The 24,186-nt window shown below is 39.1% G+C and overlaps 1 protein-coding gene across 3 annotated transcripts in view; it reads left to right on the top strand.

Annotated features, from left to right (window-relative positions):
• Positions 1-24,186, top strand: part of LOC132398096 (UDP-N-acetylglucosamine--peptide N-acetylglucosaminyltransferase 110 kDa subunit) — a 51,710-nt gene that overhangs the window by 20,169 nt on the left and 7,355 nt on the right. The window contains exons 9-20 of one of the 3 annotated variants that reach the window (XM_059977053.1): positions 2,037-2,137; positions 4,253-4,406; positions 4,579-4,680; positions 5,362-5,541; positions 8,194-8,352; positions 9,462-9,551; positions 10,356-10,481; positions 18,345-18,515; positions 19,007-19,123; positions 20,256-20,423; positions 20,796-20,948; positions 22,960-23,221. In XM_059977053.1, the coding sequence (XP_059833036.1) occupies positions 2,037-2,137; positions 4,253-4,406; positions 4,579-4,680; positions 5,362-5,541; positions 8,194-8,352; positions 9,462-9,551; positions 10,356-10,481; positions 18,345-18,515; positions 19,007-19,123; positions 20,256-20,423; positions 20,796-20,948; positions 22,960-23,221 (1,783 nt within the window). The remainder of the gene's footprint in view (positions 1-2,036; positions 2,138-4,252; positions 4,407-4,578; positions 4,681-5,361; positions 5,542-8,193; positions 8,353-9,461; positions 9,552-10,355; positions 10,482-18,344; positions 18,516-19,006; positions 19,124-20,255; positions 20,424-20,795; positions 20,949-22,959; positions 23,222-24,186) is intronic. The other 2 variants (XM_059977054.1, XM_059977056.1) reach the window with 2 other exon arrangements.

Raw genomic sequence — 24,186 nt, 5'->3', positions numbered from 1 at the left:
AGCATGGCTGGGAGATCTGTGCGATGGACGCCCCGCTCACCTGTTTGGCGTTCCACAGCAAGTCCGCCCGGGCTGCCACCTTCCGGGGGTCACTGAAATCCGCTTCGGACAGCAGCAGGCGTATGTCCTCGGGCAGCTGCTCCAGGAATGCCTGCTCAAACATGAGGCCTGTGTGTCCCTCGGCCAGAGACAACATCTCATTCATTAAAGCCGATGGAGGTCTGTCGCCCAAGCCATCCAGGTGCAGTAAACGGGCAGCCCGCTCGCGCCGTGAGAGTCCGAAAGTCCTGAGGAGCAGAGCTTTGAATTCCGTGTACTTGCCGTCTGCCGGGGGCGACTGTACGAACTCCGCGACCTGGGCAGCTGTGTCCTGGTCGAGGGAGCCCACCACGTAGTAGTAGTGGGTGTCTTCTGAGGTGATCCGGCGAACGTGGAATTGGGCTTCGGCTTGCTGGAACCATAGGTCCGGGCGCTGTGTCCAGAAACCCGGCAGTTTCAACGAAACCGCATGAACAGAGGCGGCGTCGGTCATTTCTGGTCCAAAAATCGTTTGGACCGTCGGGGTCACCAATTGTAGCGGTGTGCTACAAGCAGCGCTAAAATTACGACACGGAGTCGGTAACTGCAGTCGAAGGAAAAACTTTATTCGAAAACTTCAGCCTCACTTTTAAGCCTCTGTCAACCGGCCCCCCATGGCGAAGAGGCTCCAAAGCTCTGTGCTCGCAAACCCCCGTAGGCTATCTAATTGTGAGTCGGTTCGCATACGCTAGGAAATGAGCCGCCACACACCTTTAGTTTAAGCACTTCTGATATAGCATTTGTATCCCACTGGTGCTGAGAACTGCTTAGATTCACCTACACTGAGAAGAAATTTCAGTGCATCTTAAGTGTCTGTTCCTTTGCAATTATGGCCTTTTAATCGAGACTCTCCCACTTTCTGACATCTATCCTGTGAAGTTCCCTTGTAATTTTAGGTTAGAATGAGGTCGTCCCTTTTTGTTTTAAGTGCACGATAATACAGACCCAAACTATTTTGTGTCTGTATGGGATAACCCTCTCATCTCAGAAACAACCCGTTGCATTTCCTTTGTACTGCCTGCAATGTTACTCTATTTTGAGGTAAGGTGACCAAATTGTATGCAGGCTATGTTGAGGTTTTGGTAATGCCCTCTCTACAATTGCAATAAAACCTCTTGTTTTTACATTCCCATCCCATTATAATAAGGCCAAACTGCTATATGTCTTAATTTGTTGGATCTGGTTGCTCCCTTTTGTGATTCATATATATAGTAGAATACCTAAATCCCTTTGCTCGTTTGCAGTCTTTTAGATAATCTAATGGTTTCTCTTGCTGGGGCACATAACTTTACACTCCCATTTGCCAGTCATCTGCCCACTTAAACTCAAATTGAAGAATCACAGTATCTTGATCATAACGTGCACTAGCACCTACTTTTATATTATTGGCGAAACTTGTTCACTGTTCCTTCAACCAGATCATGAACGTAAACTGTAAACAACTTTAGGCCAAGAACTGGTCGCTGCGGTACTCCACTAGTTACTTCCTTCTAGTTTGAAAAGGGGTTATTTATTCCAACTCTCATCTAACTATTCATGTAAAGAAACGGAAGCATTTTTTTTTACAGTTGCTTGATAATCAGTTGAATTTAAGATCAATGAGGGAAAAATGAACTAAGTTTGTCCATAATCTTATGACAGAATAGTATTAAGGAATTAGGTCTACTTTTGATTTGGTGATGCTGAACAAAGGTAATGCCACTTTTTATTGATTACTTGCTCCCTTGCTCTCTGAAATACATGCGCCCTAATAATGGTTGTGAAAACAATCTAAAATTGAAAGCAAAGATGAACAAAATACTACTGTATGTCTGCACTACTTTTGAGGTTCTTTGATTTGTGGGTTTGTCATTTTGCTTTTTTGAGCTTTTCTAATTGCACTGTATTTGTAATTTATACAATTATGGAAAATATTTAAATGAAAACTGAATCATTGTAATTTTTTTGGGATATCATAGGTATTTCCAGAATTCGCAGCTGCCCATTCAAACCTAGCCAGTGTACTACAGCAGCAAGGAAAGCTGCAGGAAGCTTTAATGCACTATAAGGAGGCTATCAGGTATTTCTTTGCATAAGATGCCCAGCATTATGCATCAGATATATTTTCCTGATCTCAGCTGCATTTTATGAATTGATGATTGAAGAATATTAGAGTATTTTTGCACTGAACAATTGGAGTTTATCAGTGAATATCCATGGATGTGGGAAACAGTGTCATAACACAATATATAGATATGATTTAAATTTGTTTATGTAAAACATATATATTTTAGTGCCAACTTTTTGAGCCATTTTGAGAATTACTGATTTTCTGGAGCTCATTGATTATGTAGCTCAGGAAAATGTAGTGAACATTGTATTCAAGAATTGGGCTAAATATTTGTTAACACGAGGAATATGGGGAGAAGGTGGGAATGAGGACTGAGGTGTATAATGAGCTCTTGATATCACATTGAATGGTGAGCAAATGCTTGATAATGTAAGGCATAAAATTTAGTCCAAAATGGAAGTATAACTGCAATTTATAAATTTAAAACGTTGAAATTTTATTCTGGTGGCTCTAATAATTGTAAAGTGTAATTTGAGTAATAATTATTCCATAAGTGGGGACAGAAAGCGGAGTTGGGTCAGATTTGGATATAGAGACTGGGATGTGAGGGAATTAGAGGAGAGGCTGGAGTCGAGGTTGGAGTCTAAGCTTCTACTCCACGTTTGAAGGCCAGCGATATGAATGTGATCAGATGATGTGCTGGCAGACCAGTGAGAAGAAGGCTGGTGGTGGTTTGTCACTTGCTGTGTTCTGTGTTGTTCTGCTGGGCTTGGTGGGCATCCTATATTGCTGCTGGATTGTGTGGTGGCACTTATAAGCTGTTTCCAGCATATACTTGCGTGTTGATTGTTATGTTACGTACCCCGTAAGTGGGTCACTTACCAGCAAAGATAGAGAGGTCCGTTGAAGTCTGATGGTACTATTTTTAACAGTATTTATTGATTTAAAAAAATACACAAGAATAATATCAATGCAAACATACAGATAATATACGTCGTCAATACTAAATCTAAAAGCACGGGTATAATAATAATAATCAATAAGAAATTTATCGTTTTCTAGGGGATAATGTATTGTCCGATGGAAATATAAAAGTCAATTTAGTTCATTCAAGCTGCAGCTTTCTGGTTTGAGAGAAAGACGGGTTAAAACTTGCCCAATCCTTTTATGATGTCAATCCTTCGAGAGTCGTTGGGAGTTGATTTCCCCGTTGTTAGCTAAAAACCGTTCTTCCATGGTCAAGGCACACCGATTCCGGGGCAAATGGAAACAGACGCACGTGGCCTTCCCACCGGCTTTTACTATTACGGGATCACTAGCGTTTCTTCTGGTGCGTCTGAGGGGCTGTTCCCACAGACCCTCTTTTATCCTGACTCACAGGGTCTCAGATGTCAATCAGGTTGGGATGATGCAATCTCTCCACCAACCCCCCCCCCCCCGGTTCATTGCCTGGGGCTTCGATGCATCGTACAGGATGCAATACATAAGTCCGTCTCCAAGAGACAATAGCCGGTATCAATGGGTCCGCCTTTTGGAGGCCAGGACACATTCCAATTCTTTGTGGATTCTGCACGTCTTTCTCTCATTTCCTGGGTCTCCTGAACTGACTTAATAGTGATCTTGCGATTCTCACAAAGGAGGGGGCTACCCCGCACCCTTCAGCCCCTCAGAGCGGTGGTACATTCGTAACAGTTAATACAAATGATTCATTTCACCATATGTTTTGGTGTGCATTTAGTGATAAATCTGAATCTGAAATAACTGTCTGCAGCCTCAAAGTGGAATATAATTGAGCCAGATGTAAATTGAGAAAAAAGATAAGGAATGCTTAATTTGTTTAATTCCCAACCTAATCTACATTGTGCAATATCAAACCTAGATTAATTCAAGGAACTAAAGTTAATGGAAAAGTTAAACTTTGTTCTCAATATGCAGAGTATTTTAATCAGCAAAGCATTTTCCTTTAAACCTATTAATGTATTCATTAGAACTTTTTAATTATCTATGAATTTCAGTTTTCTAGTGCTCTTTTTATTCGTATGTATGAGGTTTGCATTGGTCTGAATTACTCTGTTAAGTTTGTTGTTCAGCTATTGGTAATGATTACTATCTTCAATTTGCCAGAATCAGCCCAACCTTTGCTGATGCTTACTCAAACATGGGGAACACACTCAAGGAAATGCAAGATGTACAGGGTGCCTTGCAGTGTTACACCCGTGCAATACAGATAAATCCTGCATTTGCTGATGCTCACAGCAACCTAGCTTCCATTCACAAGGTAGTAACTTGATCTTCTTCCTGATTGAAGAAATTTGCTAGATTCTAATCTAACCTGCTGAATCCAAATATTGGATTAAAAAAACTAAGAATACTTGTAATTGTCTAAAAAATTATTTTTAGTGGGCATATTGCTACAGATTTTTAAGCCCATATTTCCCTTTTTATTGTAGGATTCTGGTAATATTCCAGAAGCAATTGCTTCCTACAGAACTGCCCTGAAGCTGAAGCCAGATTTTCCAGATGCCTATTGCAATCTGGCACACTGCTTACAGGTAACTGATATCACATGAAAAGAGAGCAAATGTAGTGAAGCATTTGCATTGACATAACATAGAAGGTGTCTACATTGTGTTCCTTTTTCTCAGCCCAGCATCTGTTCTTTAATTTTCTATGAATATATATTTCCCATTGTAGATAATTATAAGATGCCTCAGTTCACTGAAAAGTAATGTTGAATTATAATGATGAAAAAATGGTTATTTCTGTCTATAACAGAAGTTCCCAACCTAGGGTTGATGTCATGGACCAATACCATTAACCTTGCTTAATGGTACTGGTCCATGACATAAAAAGGGTTGGGAACCCCTGGTCTATAAACAAAAATTTAGAACTCACTTTGATGCATGGTAGAAGACTCTGCACCCCCTTTCATGTACACATTATTTAAAATCTTGGAACAAAACAAACTAACTTCCCAATAATGAAGTGCAAGTAATTTTAAATGAATTAATGGCATTGTTTTGTTGTTAGAGAGCTTTATCTGATAAAAAGAAAGGCAGCATAAACAGTGTATTCAAATTATTATAAGTTGCCTATTGATGTTCTAGTAGTCTGGAAAGTTACTGTCTTTGGGTACGCTTCATGTTGAATTCTGGTATATATTCCTTGAGATTTTATTATTCAAAATAGAATTCTATATCAACTATTAAGTTAATTCTGGCATTTTCTCTCAGATTGTATGTGACTGGACAGATTATGATGAGCGAATGAAGAAACTAGTCAGTATTGTTGCTGATCAGCTGGAGAAAAATAGGTTGCCATCTGTTCATCCACACCACAGCATGTTGTACCCGCTGACCCATGCCTTCCGTAAAGCCATAGCTGAACGACATGGAAACCTTTGTCTTGACAAGGTACTTTTTAAAATTATGGCTATTTGTGTAGAATATTCATCTTTCGAATTTTCATCCTAGGGTGCTCATTATGGGACATACAGAATCTGGTTGGCCCCAGGCAATGACATCTGATTGCAGGCGTGTGTATATATTCATGAGCTGCTAAGTCTTATCTATGTATTCTTCTTCCTCTGAATGGTATAACTGTATTCTCCTTTTTTCTCTTTTCTCCCTCACCCCCTCTTAGTAATTGTTTTTTTCTCTTTGCAGTTTGATGTGCTTTTAATGCTATTCGGTGTAATGCTATAGAGTGATAGTTATATTGAGTGATTGTGTTTTCTGACTTGTGAGCAAAATGAATTTGAAAGCATTTGTTTTAGGAAAAAGAAGGGACCATTTGATGTCTGGGGCTCTTACACCTGCTCTAAAATTTAATAAAATCTTGCTTTAGCCTCGGTGCTACTATCATGCACTAGCCCCAAGTACCAGTATTCACTCAATCTTTCTAAAATAAGTCAGTCTTTTTTTAAATGCACATAGTGACTGAGCTTCCGGTGCCATCTTCAGTTTACCAACTCCCAAGTTAAGAAATTCAACCTTATTTGTCCTGTATGACATATCCATTACTTTAATTTCAGGCATGCCTGCCAAATGAGATGTCAATTGTGTCTATCCTGTCAAGGTTCATAAAACTTTGTAAGCTTCAATGAGATCATCTCTTATGGTTTTTGATCTTGAGAGTAAAGACCCTGTCATTTTGCTTAACCTTGTGACAAATCTTTAGTCTCAAAAATCTCTAGCGAATCTTAATTGGACTTCAATTTTTAAAAAAATAGAAGCCTTTGTTTTCTACCAATAACGTGTTTCTCCAGCATTGTTTTTCGTCTTCCATTTACTTGATCATCTGCTTGGCCTTTTTGTATTAATCTGTCCTTTCTTTGTCTTGCCCTGTATGAGGTTCTTCGCATACTCACCACCCACAAGGCCATTTAGCTTGGTCAGTAATTGTGATTGCATTATACTTGATCCATTCATTGCAAATTATTGCTATAGACCATGAACAAGAGTTCTCCAACATTATTAACTACCATATCCTACTGTATTCAATCTTTCAACTCATGACCTGTTTAGTCTTACTATTTTCATTCAGTTTTAGTCTGCTTTGTTTGATTCATTAATCATTTGAAATATTGATCATGATGGCCACTGCTGATGCATTAGGACAAATGGAAAGTGTGGTGCAGCTTCTTGTTTGGAAACACATTAAAATCTTAATCATTTCCTCAGCTCTTGAGTTCTGCTTGGCCTGCACGGTTTAGTCTTGTCAGTTCATGGATGCTATTGCCCTGGAAGGGTTGTACTGGCAGTCTACAGAGTCAAGGCCATGACTCTTAGCAGGGGTGGTGACACCATAACTTGGGGCGCTGTGATGTAAACTCCTTACTCTTGAAAAGCTAGTTTCCATTTCCCTGGCAACTTTAAATTCTATGTTTATGAAAAAAACACAGGATATGTGCAGTGTAACAGCCTGAGAAGATAAACTCTGCATGGCCCAGCAGCAGTATTCATAATTCTTAGCAATTTCTTCAGGATTCCACCTGCAAATATGCGGGCAACCCTTCCTATACCCGTCCTGCCGAAGGGTCTCAGCCCGAAAGGTTTGACTGTACTTTGTTCCATCGGTGCTGCCTGGCCTGCTGAGTTCCTCCCCAGCATTTTGTGTGTGTTCCTAGCTATACTAAATTTGTTGCAGCTTTTGACTTTGTGAACTTTAGAGGAGCTTTGAAAGATAGGTTTGGACAAAGACATGTCGGGGACATCACGTGATGACGTAGGGTCGAGACGTTGGGAGCCCAGCTCCGTCATAAAAAGTAATGAAATAAGGTTTAAATGAAGAAGAGTTAACAAATATCTATTAGAAACTATTTATAAGTAATTCAGGATTATATTTTGATATGGCTCCTAAACTGAAACAGAAGAAAGCTACTACTTCGAAGACTCCGCAAATCGGCGGGGAAAAAGGCAAAGCCTCGGACTCAAGTTGGATCTCCTCCCGGCGAAGTGCATTGCACTTCCGATGATGCGGGACCAGAAGTTGCAGCAATGTTGGGGGTCTTTAAGAAGAAACGGCAAGAACAACGCATGCGCGGAAGTGCGCATGAACAGATGTTAACAAAACTACAAATCCCAACTACGGCTGGAAGTGGATCGGAAGTAGAAATAGACTCTTTGGGAGATTCAGAGGGAGAAGAGGAAAGATAGGTTTGATACAGGACCTTGAACTGAAGCAGAATGATAGCTTTGAGAACTGGCATGCAGCAGGCATTCAGTAGTAGAGGACAATTTAAAAATAACTGCCTCCTTTGCTTTCAGTGTTTGTGATTAGATTCTGAATGCTGAAGATTTATCTTTCAAATGGTGGTGTTATTGTTGTTATTCAGTTCCTCTTCACATTTTGTAATCTTCAAACTCTTGAGAAATGTGTTATTGACACAAAAGGCAGCCAGATGAGGTTGATTAAATTAGAGTTGTTTAGTGCAGTTTACCATCAGCTGCTCTTGGTTTTATGGCATCTGCTTAATATCCCTTACCCCTTTCCCAATTCGAAAAAAAAAGTTGTGCTTTGGGTGATACTTAGCTATATTCTATGCTTGTGGCTTTTATTTGCAGATCAATGTGCTTCACAAACCACCATACGAACATCCGAAAGATTTAAAGGCTAGTAATGGCCGTCTGAAAATTGGTTTCGTGAGCTCAGATTTTGGGAACCATCCTACATCTCATCTAATGCAGTCAATCCCTGGAATGCATAATTCTGAAAAATTTGAGGTAATTTGATTTTCTGAATGATTTTTAATTGCAAAATTATAGAATTAAAACTTTGTAATAGTTTCGCAGCATGCATGATTTGGTCTTGTTGCATAATGAAGCTGTTCTGTTGCAGTTAAATTTAATCGTCAAGCATTTAATGTATGATGGCATCTTAAAATAATTCCATCAAATAGCCTGAAATATTTATAATTGAAATGTTGTTCTCTTTTGGAGTAGTGGAAATTTTGTGGTGACTACTGTATATTACAGTATGAAAGGGGAGCATTTTGATTATCTTTCTTGAGGTGCTGTTTTCAACTGGCTAATTAAGAGGATGATGAGTGAGATGACAGAAGGGTGAATAAAGCATCCCGATAAATAACAGTCAATTTAGTGCAAATGATTGTTCTGTTGCAGATAGCTGTTCACAAGAACCCATATGAACTTTGTTGGCTGGGGGGCGGAATAAATATGCAGAGATTGTTGGTTAAAGTTTACCATTGATCATTTAGGCCCACCTGATTTTGTATCCATTTTTGGTCAATAAATATTTACAATTTTGCCATCAAAGTTAACAGTTGACATCAATTGTGTTATTTGGAAGAATTCTTGGACTTTTCCTGACTTAATATGGCTCTTTTTTTAAGATTTCATATCAATAACTTAAATAATCCCTTCAATTTACAAACTAATGTTGGTGCTTTAATTAACTGAAAATGTCTTAAAGTGTTCTCTTGATCGATCCAGTTAGACTTGGGTAATTCTCAACGCAAGTAAGGCTAATTTATTGATCTGAGATTTGCTCTCTATGACAGATGCAAAGCTTCAGTATTTTCGATCTAAATAGGAGTTCCTGATTTGAGAGTTTTGTTCTCAATCTTGTGTATTTTTAGCATGTTCTTGTCACCTAGATATACCAAACTGATAGCCGAAGTTAATTCAAAGTTGGGCGTTGAAGTAAGTGGTGAACTATTCATAAGCTTATCCGTCTATCAGAATATCAGGTTTGCAGGTTAGACGTAGTATCATGAGAAATGTAGTTTGCTGTACCTTCCTAGAATTATATTTTCATGCATCAGTGGTGTGCATTAGTTTATTTTTGTGTATCTTCTCTCTCTATTGAATAGGTATTTTGCTATGCACTGAGTTCTGATGATGGTACTAATTTTCGTGTGAAGGTCGTTGCTGAAGCTAATAATTTTGTTGACCTATCCCAGGTAAGAGGCAGTGGGATGTGCAGGTAACAACGTGTAGGAATTTCAGTGTATTCAGTTCAGATATAATGCAGCATTTGTGCTCTTAAACCTAACATTATAAAAAGTCATGTTATAGCGTAACAGGTTATAGTTGGCTTCAAAGCTCAGATTTTAAACAGGGATTCCCAGGTTGTGATTGTGCTAAAACCACTGTAATCTTTATAATCTATAACTTGGATTATAGCCAAGTTGTGTTAAGGAAATGTGATAGAAAATGTATAAATGTGGGAAAAATAAAGAGAACAAAATGTGAGAGACGGCAATAATGTTAACTTTTATTTTTAGTCTCTCATTAATGTGGGCCATTGAGGTTTGGATATGACATCATAGTATCAATTGACTTGGTAGTTACAGTCAATTCTTTACTTTGTCATCTCCTATCTAGTCTGAAGTTGTCATGAATGCAGTACTGCCGTGTTTTTCATCTGCAAGGTATTTCCTCTGATGTTCTGCATTGAGGAGCTGCAGCAGCCAGGTCTCGTCCTGAACTGGCTCATTAATGTAAACCCTTAACCTTTACTCCATATCCAATAAATTGTTGCACTTTTAACTCAGTACCTCCTTGAACACCCCTGCTACCTTTATCATAAACTTTCACTCCTCAAATAGCATACTTTTTAAACCCTTAATCGTTCCATGAACGTTGTTCATTTCATAAGTGATGTTGCCCTTTACTGTTGAATAATGGCCTATCCCAGGCCATTAAAATGCAGAATTAAAGATTGTTTTGAACTTGTATTCAGTGTTTTTCTTGGCATTTTACAGATCCCTTGCAATGGCAAGGCAGCAGATCGTATCCATCAGGATGGAATTCACATTCTTGTTAATATGAATGGATATACTAAAGGAGCACGAAATGAGCTTTTTGCTTTACGGCCAGCTCCTATACAGGTCTGAAACTTGCACAATGTTTTTTTTTAACTCTGACATCGGAACATAGAACAGTATAGCACAGTAGAAACAATTTGGCCAACAATGTTGTACCAGCCTTTTAACCTACTCCAAGATCAGTCTAACTTCCACTCCATTTTTCTTTCATCCAATCTGACAGTCTTAAATGTGCCTCTTCCACCACCTATGGTGATATAGTGACAGGGGATTCGATTGTAAGGGGAATAGATAGGCGTTTCTGCAGCTGCAAACGAGACTCCAGGATGGTACATTGCCTCCCTAGTGCAAGGGTCAAGGATGTCTCTGAGCTGGCTGCAGGATATTTTGGAACGGGAGGGCGAACAGCCAGTGGTCGTGGTGCACAGAGGTACCAACGATATAGGTAAAAAACAGGATGAGGTCCTGCAAGGTGAATTTAGGGAGTTAGGAGATAAACTAAAAAGTAGGACCACAAAGGTAATAATCTCTGGATTACTACCAGTGCCATGTGCTAGTCAGAGTAGAAATAGGAGGATATTTCAGATGAATACGTGGCTTGAAAAATGGAGCAAGGGGGAGGGATTCAAATTTCTGGGGCATTGGAACCAGTTCTGGGGGAGGTGGGACCGGTATAAACAGGACGGTCTGCACCTGGGCTGGACTGGAACCAATGTCCTAGGGGGAGTGTTTGCTACTGCTGTTCAGGGGGCTTTAAACTAATGTGGCAGGGGGATGGGAACAAGTGCAGAGAGACAGAGGGGTGTAAAATGAGGGTAGAAGCAAAAAGTAGTAAGGTGACAAGTTAAAGTGGCAGGCAGGCAAATCCAGGGCAAAAAGCAAAAAGAGCCAGTTTTCAACATAATTGTATAAGGGCTAAGAGTGTTGTAAAAATAAGCCTGAAGGCTTTGTATGTCAATGCGAGGAGCATTCGTAACAAGGTGGATGAATTGAATGTGCAGATAGTTATTAATGAATATGATATAGTTGGGATCACAGAGACATTGCTCCAGGGTGACCAAGGATGGGAGCTCAACATCCAGGCATGTTCAATATTCAGGAGGAATAGACATGAAAGAAAAGGAGGTGGGGTAGCATTGCTGGTTAGAGAGGAGATTAACGCAATAGAAAGGAAGGACATTGGCCTGAGGATGTGGAATCAATATGGGTAGAGCTGCATAACACTAAGGGGCAGAAAACACTGGTGGGAGTTGTGTACAGGCCACCTAACAGTAGTAGTGAGGTTGGGGATGGCATTAAACAGGAAATTAGAAATGTGTGCAATCAAGGATCAGTAGTTATAATGGGTGACTTCAATCTAAATATAGATTGGGTGAACCAAATTGTTAAGGGTGCTGAGGAAGAGGATTTCTTGGAATGTATGCGGGATGGTTTTCTGAACCAACATGTCAAGGAACCACCTAGAGAGCAGGCCATTCTAGATTGGGTATTGAGCAATGAGGAAGGGTTAGTTAGCAATCTTGTCATGCAAAGCCCCTTGGTTAAGAGAGAGCATAATATGGTGGAATTCTTCATTAAGATGGAGAGTGACATAGTTAATTCAGAAACAAAGGTTCTGAACTTAAAGAAGGGTAACCTTGAAGGTATGAGACGTGAATTAGCTAAGATAGACTGGCAAATGATACTTCAAGGGTTGACGGTGGATATGCAATGGCAAGCATTTAAAGATCGCATGGATGAACTACAACAATTGTTCATCCCAGTTTGGCAAAAGAATAAACCAGGAAAGGTAGTGCACCCGTGGCTGACAAGGGAAATTAGGGATAGTATCAAGTCCAAAGAAGAAACATATAAATTAACAAAAGAAAATGCAGCACACCTGAGGACTGGGAAAAATTCAGAGACCAGCAGGGGAGGACAAAAGGCTTAAATAGGAAAGGGAAAAAAGATTGAGAGAAAGCTGGCAGGGAACATAAAATCTGACTGTAAAAGCTTTTATAGATACGTGAAAAGAAGAAGATTGGTCAAGACAAATATAGGTCCTTTACGGTCAGAAACAGGTGAATTGATCATGGGGAACAAAGACATGGCAGACCAATTGAATAACTACTTTGGTTCTGTCTTCACTAAGGAGGACATAAATAATCTTATGGAAATAGTAAGGGACCGAGGGTCTAGTGAGATGGAGGAACTGAGGGAAATACATGTTAATAGGGAAGTGGTGTTAGGTAAATTGAAGGGATTAAAGGCAGATAAATCCCCAGGGCCAGATGGTCTGCATCCCAGAGTGCTTAAGGAAGTAGCCCAAGAAATAGTGGATGCATTAGTGATGATTTTTCAAAACTCCTTAGATTCTGGATTAGTTCCTGAGGATTGGAGGGTGGCTAATGTAACCCCACTTTCTAAAAAAGGAGGGAGAGAGAAACCAGGGAATTATAGACCGGTTAGTCTGACATTGCTGATGGGGAAAATGCTAGAGTCGGTTATCAAAGATGTGATAACAGCACATTTGGAAAGAGGTGAAATCATTGGACAAAGTCAGCATGGATTTGTGAAAGGAAAATCATGTCTGATGAATCTTACAGAATTTTTTGAAGATGTAACTAGTAGAGTGGATAGGGTATATTTGGATTTTCAAAAGGCTTTTGACAAGGTCCCACACAGGAGATTAGTGTGCAAACTTAAAGCACACGGTATTGGGGGTATGGTATTGATGTGGATAGAGAATTGGTTGGTAGACAGGAAGCAAAGAGTGGGAGTAAACGGGACCTTTTCAGAATGGCAGGCAGTGACTAGTGGGGTACTGCAAGGCTCAGTGCTGGGACCCCAGTTGTTTACAATATATATTAATGATTTAGACGAGGGAATTAAATGCAGCATCGCCAAGTTTGCGGATGACACAAAGCTGGGCGGCGGTGTTAGCTGTGAGGAGGATGCTAAGAGGATGCAGGGTGACTTGGATAGATTAGGTGAGTGGGCAAATTCATGGCAGATGTAATTTAATGTGGATAAATGTGAGGTTATCCACTTTGGTTGCAAGAACAGGAAAACAGATTATTATCTGAACGGTGGCCGATTAGGAAAAGGGGAGATGCAACAAGATCTGGGTGTCATTGTACACCAGTCATTGAAGGTGGGCATGCAGGTGGTGAAAAAGCAAATGGTATGTTGGTATTCATAGCAAAAGGATTTGAGTACAGGAGCAGGGAGGTTCTACTGCAGTTGTACAAGGCCTTGGTGAGACCGCACCTAGAATATTGTGTGCAGTTCTGGTCCCCTAATCTGAGGAAAGACATTCTTGCCATAGAGGGAGTACAGAGAAGGTTCACCAGATTGATTTCTGGGATGGCTGGACTTTCGTATGAAGAAAGACTGGATTGACTAGGCTTATACTCACTGGAATTTAGAAGATTGAGGGGAGATCTTATTGAAACGTATAAAATTCTAAAGGGATTGGACAGGCTAGATGCAGGAAGATTGTTTCTGATGTTGGGGGGGTCACAGTTTAAGGATAAAGGGGAAGCCTTTTAAGACCGAGATAAGGAAAAACTTCTTCACACACGGAGTGGTGAATCTGTGGAATTCTCTGCCACAGGAAACAGTTGAAGCCGGTTCATTGGCTATATTTAATAGGAAGTTAGATATGGCCCTTGTGGCTAAAGGGATCAAGGGGTATGGAGAGAAAGCAGGTACAAGGTTCTGAGTTGGATTATCAGCCATGATCATACTGAATGGCAGTGCAGGCTCAAAGGGCTGAATGGCCTACTCCTGCACCTATTTTCTATGTTTCACCTCACCAATGTGTTCAATATACCTGCTATTCTCTGCTTAATTTTTTTTTAAAACTACCTCTAACGTCCCTCGCTGTGCTGTCTTCCAGTCACCTTAAAGGTATGTCTTCTCAAATTAGCTATTACCACCCTGGGGAAAAAACACCGGCTGTGCATCTTATCTTATACACCTCTTGTCAAGCCACCTCTCATCCTCCTTAGCTCCAAAAACTCCTAGCTCCTTCAACCTTTCCTCATAAAAAATGTTCTCTAATTCAGGCAGTATCCTATTAAATCTCCTTTGTACCCGCTCTAAGCCTTCCACATCCTTCCTACATTAGGTGATCCAAACTTAACACAATACTCCCAAGTGCAGTCTAACCAGAGTTTTATGCAGCTGCAACATTACCTTGTGGCTTCTGAACTTAATCACCTGAATAATAAAGGCTAGTATACCGTACAGTGGCATGCAAAAGCTTGGGCACCCCGGTCAACATTTCTGTTACTGTGAATAGTTAAGTGAGTAGAAGATAAACTGATCTCTAAAAGTCATAAAGTTAAAGATGAAACATTCTTTTCAATATTTTAAGCAAGATTAGTCTATTATTTTTGTTTTATACAATTTTAGAGGGGGGGGGGGAGAAAAAGGAAAGCACCGTGCAAATGTTTGGGCACCCCAAGATATTTGAGCTCTCCTTAATTAGCTTGTTAGGACTGTTCACAGTCATCATTAGGAAAGGCCGGGTGATGCAAATTTCAAAGCTTTATAAATAACCCTGACTCCTCAATCCCTGTCCCAACAATCAGCAGCCATGGGCTCCTCTAAGCAGCTGCCTAGCTCTCTGAAAATTAAAATAAATGATGCCCACAAAGCAGGAGAAGGCTAGCAGAAGATGGCAAAGCGTTTTCAGGTCGCTGTTTCCTCAGTTTATAATGTAATTAAGAAATGGTAGTTAACAGGAACAGTGGAGGTCAAGTTGAGTTCTGGAAAATCGAGAAAACTGCTCGTAGGATTGCTAGAAATGCAAATCAAAACTCCCGTTTGACTGCAAAAGACCTTCAGGAAGATTTAGCAGACTCTGGAGTGGTGGTGCACTGTTCTATTGTGCAGCGACACCTGCACAAATATGACCTTCATGGAAGAAAACCTTTCCCTCATCCTCACCACAGAATTCAGCGTCAGAAGTTTGCAAAGGAACATCTAAATAAGCCTGATGCATTTTAGAAGCAAGTCCTGTGGACTGATGAAGTTAAAATAGAACTTCTTGGCCGCAATGAGCAAAGGTATGTTTGTAGAAAAAAAAGGGTGCAGAATTTCATGAAAAGAACACCTCTCCAACTGTTAAGCACGGGGGATCAATCATGTTTTGGGCTTGTGTTGCAGCCAGTGGCACGAGGAACATTTCACTGGTAGAGGGAAAAATGAATTCAATTAAATACCAGCAAATTCTGGAAGCAAACATCACACAGTCTGTAAGAAAGCTGAAGATGAAAAGAGGATGGCTTCTACAACAGGATAACAATCCTAAACACACTTCAAAATCCACAATGGGCTACCTGAAGAGGCGCAAACTGAAGGTTTTGCCATGGCCCCACATCCCCCAACCCAAACATCGAAAATCTCAATAGACCTCAATAGAGCAGTGGATGCAAGACAGCCCAAGTATCTCACAGAACTAGAAGGCTTTTGCAAGGAAGAATGGGCAAAAATCCCCCAAACAAGAATTGAAAGATTCTTAACTGGCTACAGAAAGTGTTTACAAACTGTGATGCTTGCTAAAGGAGGTGTTACTAAGTACTAACCATGCAGGGTGCCCAAACTTTTGCTTTGGGCCCTTTTCCTTTTTTGTTATTTTGAAACTGTAAAAGATGGAAATTAAAAAGTAATCTTAAAATGTTGAAGAAATGTGTCATCTTTAACTTTTTGTTTATTAAATTTTTAGAAAATTACAAAGAATAAATGTAATGATAAAATAGTAAGAGAGAATCTTTATGCGTTTTGGAAATCAGGTAATCTTTTACTCGCTTAGCTATTCACAGTAACAGAAATTTTGACGGGGGTGCCCAAACTTTTGCATGTCACTCTGTCTTAACCACGCTATCAACTCATATGGCAACTTTATGGGATTGGTGTAATTGGACCCCAGGATACCTCTGTTCCTCCACATTGCTGAAAATCCTACCATTAATCTTGTAGTTTGCCTTAAATCTGATGTTCCAATGTGTATAACTTAACATTTTTCTGGATTGAACTCCATCTGAGACTTCTCAGTCCAGCTTTGATTGCAGCCAGTGTCCAATTGTGACCTATGACAACCTTCTACACTAGCCACACCACCACTAACCTTCATGTCATTTGTAAACTGTAACTAATCTACTGTTCCACTTCCTCATCTAAGTCAATATTTAAAATGTCACAAAGAAAAAGGGTGCCATGACAGATCCCTATGAAACACCACTAGTAACCAACCTTCATATGCTTCATTCTGTGGACAGGCTACACATTGTTGAAGACGCTGTCTGCGTAATTAGGCATTAGACAAGGTCTGATAAAAGGAAGTTAGGTTTGAGTGGAGTGGTCATTGTGTGTGTGTGTTTGTGGGCTGGTATTCAGGCATTGACTCAGATTCTTCGGTGCTGAGAGACCATTTGGAGTATTGTGTTCAGTTCTGGTCACCTACCTGCAGGAAAGATATCAGTAAGATTAATGAAGTCCAGAGAAATTTTATATGGATGCTGCCAGGACTTTAGGACCTCAGTTATTGAGAAAGGTTGAATAGGTTAGGACTCTTCCCTTGAGCTTAGGAAAATGAGGGGAGATTTGATAGTAATATACAAAATAGAAGGGTACATAAGGTAAATTCAAGCAGGCTCTTTCCATTGAGATTAGAACTAGAGGTTGTGGGTTAAGGGTTGAAAGTGAATTGTTTAAGGGATATATGAAAGGTGGAGGGGTGAGTGTGTGAAACAAGCTGCCAGGGGAAGTGGTAAATGTGGGCTTGATTGCAACACGTAAGGTAAATTTGGATAGCTACCTGAATGGTAGGGGAATGGAGGGAAATGATATAGGTGCAGATCAATGGGATTAAGCAGATTAATTGTTCAGCACAGACTAGATGGCCTTGAAGGGCCTGTTTCTGTGCTATGGTGCTGTATACAGTGCAATTCTGAATCCATACAGCCAAGTTTCCCTTGATCCCATGCATCTGGAGTTTCTAAATGTACCTACCTTGGGAAACAAAAGTTTAATACCTTAGTAAAATCCTTGTATATCACATCCACTGCTGTACCTTTAATTACTTTTGTCATCATGCTCTAAAGTTAATCAGGGTCATGAGATGGCCTGCCTCTCGCAAAGCCCTATCCCTAATCAAACTACTCTTTTCCAAATGCTCATAAATCCTGTCTGTAAGAATTCTTTCCAATTGATCGTCTACTCACTGGTCTGTGATTCCCAGGATTATCTCCCTATTCATGAACAAATGAATGACTTTTGCCATCCTCCAATCCTCTGGCACTACTCTTGTTGGACTATTACTACCTCATCCTTAGATTTTCTATTCTTTTATTAAGATTTTCCTGTTCGCATCCAGCTTCATCTGTGGGTGCCTAATCATTTACGGTTGAGATAAATATATTTCATTGCTAATAGATATAAAGAGCCAGTGGAAAAGTGAATGAGGTAGAGGATCAGATAATATTGAATGAACAGACTGGAATGGCCCAGTGTCCTGGTATGTCTTGTGTTCTTAGTATCTGAATCTTAAGAATTAGTCACATAAATATTAACACTGATGTTAATTGCCATGGTACACTTCGTGGACTAAATTCTGTCATGTTGATTTTACTTCTGACATGCATTGAACTATTGCTGCAGAAAAAATGATTTGATATTATCATCATCACTAAGGTGGCTTGTTTACTATTTAGAAAAATATTGCTATTTCATGCTTTTTTTCTATATATAATTAGGACACCATAGCATTTTAATGTGTTTTATTGAATCCACAGTATTTTGATTTTTGTGCTTGAACTGGCATTCTCTTTAAAATAGTGACTTTTGTACTTAGTACTCTGGTTTGATTTATTTTTGACATATTGAATTCATAATTTAGAATGGTCAGTCATGTACTGAAATACATTATTGTTTCCCCAGGCAATGTGGCTTGGTTATCCTGGAACAAGTGGAGCACCATTCATGGATTATATTATCACTGACAAGGAAACATCTCCACTTGAGCTAGCAGAGCAGTACTCTGAGAAGCTAGCCTACATGCCCAACACCTTCTTTATTGGAGATCATGCCAATATGTTCCCACACCTTAAGGTAATGCATAGATCTTTCCTATCAATGTTAATGCCATAGTATGAATTATTTGCCTTGTATGAATGGATGGAGGCCATTTTGGCGCATAAGTCACATTGCTCCAGCTCACATTGTCCCTGCTGACATGATCATAAGGAAACTCCACACAGTATCAGAGGTCGGGATTGAAAGCAGATCAATGGAGTTATGAGCTGCTCCTGTGCTGTCCCAGCAGAATAGAGGCAAATTGGTTTTAACTCTTGATTATTCTTAGTTTGCAACATTTTCAGTTCACCATGTGGCTTGTCTTTAATCTTGCTGTTTTGTATGTATTTTTGGAAGGTTGGTACCAAAATTGTACAGCACCCCAGTAAGCTCTTTGTCCCACCACATCCATACCAAGTAACAAGTAATTGCATTTGCATTTCTCTTGCATCTCCATCGACACATTCCACCTTCATTTATCCTGCCAACCTTGTAAACAAAATGCTAACAATTTTTTTTTGTTTTAGAAAAAGGCCGTTATTGACTTCAAATCAAATGGGCACATATATGATAATAGGATTGTTCTTAATGGTATTGATCTGAAAGCATTTCTGGACAGCCTACCTGACGTCAAAGTAGTCAAGGTAAGAAATTGAAATCAGCATATAGATTGTGTTGAACGGGTATATGTCCATGCTTTACTGAGCTGAATTAAATTTATCTAGTAATAGGGATTTTCAGTGATTTTTGTTAATAGTGTCAACCTAGGAGTGGGCCACCCTTTAATGATGTATGAAACCTGCATGGATTTTCAACTTCCAGTAAATCATACCACTACGTTCCACATTCTTGTATCAGAAAATGGAAGATTGTGTTGAAGATCATTAAAGCATTACAGGCCCTGATGTTAAATATAGTGGCAAAGTGATGAGATTTCCAACTGATTTCAGAGAGACATGTTCAGAAAGATTAGGTATCTGAGGGGTATTTTATCTGGCTAAAATTATTCTTGCATCAAACAATTCTTTCAACTCTGCTCATTTTCTTCAAGCAAAAATGTAGCTATGGGAGCTCGTTAAGGCCTATGCCACATCTGCATTAGTTACTTGAAAGGGTTTGTTTTATTTCTATTTGCATATCCTTGCTCAACTTTTTTGGTATGTTGGTGTTTCTTGCAGTTGCAAAAATTTCATTCCTGCACTCCTTTTAAGTATGATCCTTCTGCGTCTCCCTATTGATGTATTTATTTTTCCATAAGACATAGGTGCAGGTTTAGGACTTTCTGCTCATTGAGTCTATTCCGCCATTCAATCATGGCAGATTTATTTTCCTACTCAACACCATTCTCCATGTAACCTAATTAAGAACCTATCAACCTTTGCTTGAAATATACTTAATGACTTGGCCTTCACTGTTGTCTGTGGTAATGAACACAGAATTTGGTGCTGAATTTAACAATTCTGGGTCACCTTTTATTTTCTCTCAAAGTATGGCATTATTTTTTTTTCTTCTGTTGCATGCTCCTGGTTTCTCAAGTAAAGCATTGGCAGCTTCTATTTGTACTCCATCAAAGACATTCCCTTGGTCTGACATTGCACTCACCAACTTCAGATGTACTTGATGTCTCACTTGTTGACATTGTTTATCACCCCAGAAGTGCTGTTTGACCTGAAGAGTATTTCCAGTTTATTATTTTGGATTATAAACACCTGCAGATTTTTGTTTTTGTTCTTAAGACCCCACTTTTGTAACTAATGCCTTCCAATCTGTTTACAGCTAAAGTGCCCTGATGGTGGGGACAACTCTGACACAAATTCTGCACTTTCAATGCCTGTTGTTCCTATGAACACTGCGGCTGAAGCCATTATCAACATGATCAACCAGGGGCAAATTCAGGTTACAATCAATAATTTTACAGTCAGCAATGGACTGGCAACAACTCAAGTAAGTGATGGTGTGGATATTTTGGAAAGGTGGGGAAGGGGTAACATTTAAAAAGTAAATGAGTAAAATTTCCATGCAGCTGTAGAGCTGGGGTGGAAGAAGCTTGGAGGAAATGAAACTGTCAGTAACATAAACAATATCTGGTCTTTTGGTATAAAGCTAAGATGTGTTTAAATGGACATGAGCCCCTGTTTATTTATCATAGAGCTGCTTAGTGAATCAATGATATTTGTTTTGGGTTAAATGGGGCTATTTTAGTGTTGGCAAATTTCAGTTTGCAGAAGTATGTTTGTATTTTTCTGATTATGGTGATGGCTTTCTGAATGAAACATAGCTGTTCTGTTAATTTGCAAGAATTTTGTCTTTCGTTAGATTAACAACAAGGCAGCAACTGGAGAGGAGGTTCCCCGAACAATTATTGTTACAACACGCTCTCAGTATGGCTTACCTGAAGATGCCATTGTTTATTGTAACTTCAACCAGCTGTATAAGATTGATCCAGCTACTCTTCAAATGTGGGCCAGTGTAAGTATTACTTACAACAGCCTATCATTGTAATTTGTTTTATTTGTGAAAGTTGGATCAGTTGTTTTGTGCTTAAAAGGGAAAATTAAATTTAGAGTGGTGAAAGAAAATGCACTTGCAAATCTGGTTATCAGTTGTTCCAGTCATGAAATGAATTGTCAAAGAAGGTTGAATATTGGCATTTTTTCCAAAGTGGTCAAATACAAAGTAGTCCACATTTGTTTAGATATATTAAGGTGGGAACTTTTGAGTTTTGGATTTTGAAAGTATCAGTGTAGTTTTCTCTTCTTGTTACATTGATCAGTAAAATTACGTCTGATGTTTTCTGTTTGCCACCTCATTGCATAATTCCCTTGATGTCCAAAAGATCAATTCAATTGTCATTTAGCCAGACATGAACACTGCAAAATGAGACAGCATTAATACAGGGTCAAGATGCAAAGACACATTACCAAAAGTCATACACAATTACATAATAAGAGTCATGATGCAACGGCTTGATGTATACAAGTCAACAAACACATATACATATATACAAACACATATACATATACATTTATGTGTCGTTCAGACACCCCAGCCCACTGATATCATCTGTCGACTGGCTTCCGCTCACTGGATGGGGCTTTGAGGTCCAGTGCTCGCATATACAAACACATATAGATTAGTAAAAACTCAAGCAGACAAATATATATGTATATAGTTCAGACACCCTTAGTCCGTTTTAAATTTTCAGTTAACCACAACTCTGCTATGCCGCCCCTGGTGGAGCATGATGGCCCAGATGCCTGTCCTTCAACAGCTGAAAAGCAAGTGACCCTGCAGCTTGAGGCTCAAGTCCACAGAGTGCCATTTTAAAAATCAGCAGTTGGCACAACAGAGCTTTTCTTCTACCAATTACAACTCCTTATCACTGAGGACTAGGCCCCCTCCATCTGCCCCTGCTCACTTCTGACAAATCAGTGAATGGGACTTGTGGCATAGCAGATTAAGAATGTCCAAAGGGATCACTATTTGATTGTAAGCTTCCATTGACTCAGGAAGCAACACATTGCTCAGCTTCTTCATTATCTCCACTAGTGAGCTGCTCACTGATGGTGAAGACCTGCAGTACTTTGAGTTCTTAATGTATAACAGGATCTTATGAAAATTAGATGTACGTTTAAGTAGAATGGTAGCATCTTTTGTTGATCCCAAAGAATCTACTGCAACCTGTAGCATTGACATCTTGCCGGATAACATCTTGTAGACAAGTTGACATTTGACATAGTAGATTTATGCATGGCACATGAGTGCTCACAATCTTCAGAAGTAGAAAAGATTTTTAATTTAATTTTTTAATATAAGAGATTTCTCAGACCAGTTTTAAATGTTCAGCTGTTTACCAGTAAAAATCATGTGAGCTTATATTTATTTTTACTCAATTACTGTGAACAAAGTTGGGCATCTAGTTCCTGACTTTGTGTCATCCATGATTTATTCTCTTGATAATTTGTTGAAAGGACTACTTTTCAGATCTTGTTGCTGGCATTGTTCCTCCTTTGTGAAGGTCAAAGATATTTTATGATTAATTGTGATTAATCTAGTAAGCAATTACCTTAGATAAATTGTAAATAATTCAGATATATTAATAAATAGATTTTATTCCATGTCTGCCTCTGAGGAAAAATGTGTATGCAGCAATATATCTGGGAAGCAATTTTGCATTGAATGGTAATTGTGTAACTTGAAATTGGTAATCTCTACCTGTTTGTGTCTGCTTTGCTAACTAAGCTGCAGAAGTTATCACCCAGAACATTTTGCTTCAGGGAACAGTTTAAGGTTAATTTTGCTTTCGTAACTCTTTATAGTTTAATGAGTGCAGATCTTAAGATGGATGCTAATATACAATAGCTTAACGTGTACATGCAGGATGAAAGTTTGTAGATATGTTCTAGTTTTGAGAGCACTTTTTTCCTTCACAGAAATGAAGGTATGGAAAAAAAATTCACAATGTTGTCTTACTCTACAGATACTAAAGCGGGTTCCTAATAGTGTACTGTGGCTCCTTCGATTTCCTGCAGTTGGAGAACCCAACATTCAGCAATATGCCCAGAATATGGGTCTGTCTGCTAACCGTATTATCTTTTCACCTGTTGCTCCAAAAGAAGAACATGTCAGGCGAGGACAGCTGGCTGACGTGTGTCTTGACACTCCACTTTGTAATGGTCACACCACTGGAATGGATGTGCTCTGGGCTGGAACACCAATGGTGACAATGCCGGGTATATGCAGTTATGTTTCTATCTTTTGAAGCCATAATTATTGGACAAATGATTTGTGTTGAGGGATTCTGAACTTAAGTATCTTTCTTCTGTTCTTTTAAGTACCTCACTCTTGTTGTGTGATGTCATCTGGCTAATATTTTTTGGATGAGAGGATTCTTTATTGAATTAATAATTCTATTATATTCTCCAACGTTAAAATTGTTAGTCAGGGAAATGTCCATTTTGCCTTCACTGAAATGGTATTCTTGCAAAGTATAGTCTTTGGGTGGCTTTGGACTGGATGATATAGTTAGGTAAATTAACTTCTATTACACTGCCTGTGTTTTGCTATGGTATGATTATCAAGGACATTTTTAAATTTTATCAACCTATTCATTTTGTGATGCAAGTTAAATGATAATTACCATTGTGTGTTGGAAAGCTTATTACCACATAATGTAAAAATATTAACATAAGTTTTTCAATCCAGGATATTGAAAATGATAGTAATAAATTGTTAAAGCATTGTCCATAATTTTTGCCAAATACAGAGTCTTGAAATGTTAAGTCAGAGAGAAAATGTTGCTCCTTTTTTTTTAAAAAAAAGGTGGTTGAGGGAAACCAGCTGTCGTAAGGTAGCTTGTATAATTCCAACTGAGTGGAAACATGAAGGGTATTATTAGGTTTAAAATGTTAGAACATTTGGAGCAACTGGGTTTCTTGCTCAGGGTAGGTCATCAGGTGTAGCTAAATACTTCTAAGGAAGGCTTGTTTTGCAGAGAAAACTTTTGAAAAGGGGCACAAAGTTGGAAGTAGACTTTAGATCTGGTTTTGAAGAAGGGATGCTATAGATGAATTGATAGTAACTCTGTAAGCATTAAATTTTCACCATCTTGGTTCAAGGAATACTATCAAGGTAAATTACACAGATAGAAAAAGGAATGTACATAGAGATTAGGATTAGAAAGGTGGTACAGGAAATGGAATTAAAG

Source organism: Hypanus sabinus, chromosome 8, assembly GCF_030144855.1.
Source record: "Hypanus sabinus isolate sHypSab1 chromosome 8, sHypSab1.hap1, whole genome shotgun sequence".
NCBI lineage: Eukaryota > Metazoa > Chordata > Chondrichthyes > Myliobatiformes > Dasyatidae > Hypanus > Hypanus sabinus.
This window is presented reverse-complemented; position numbering and strand designations above follow the sequence as displayed.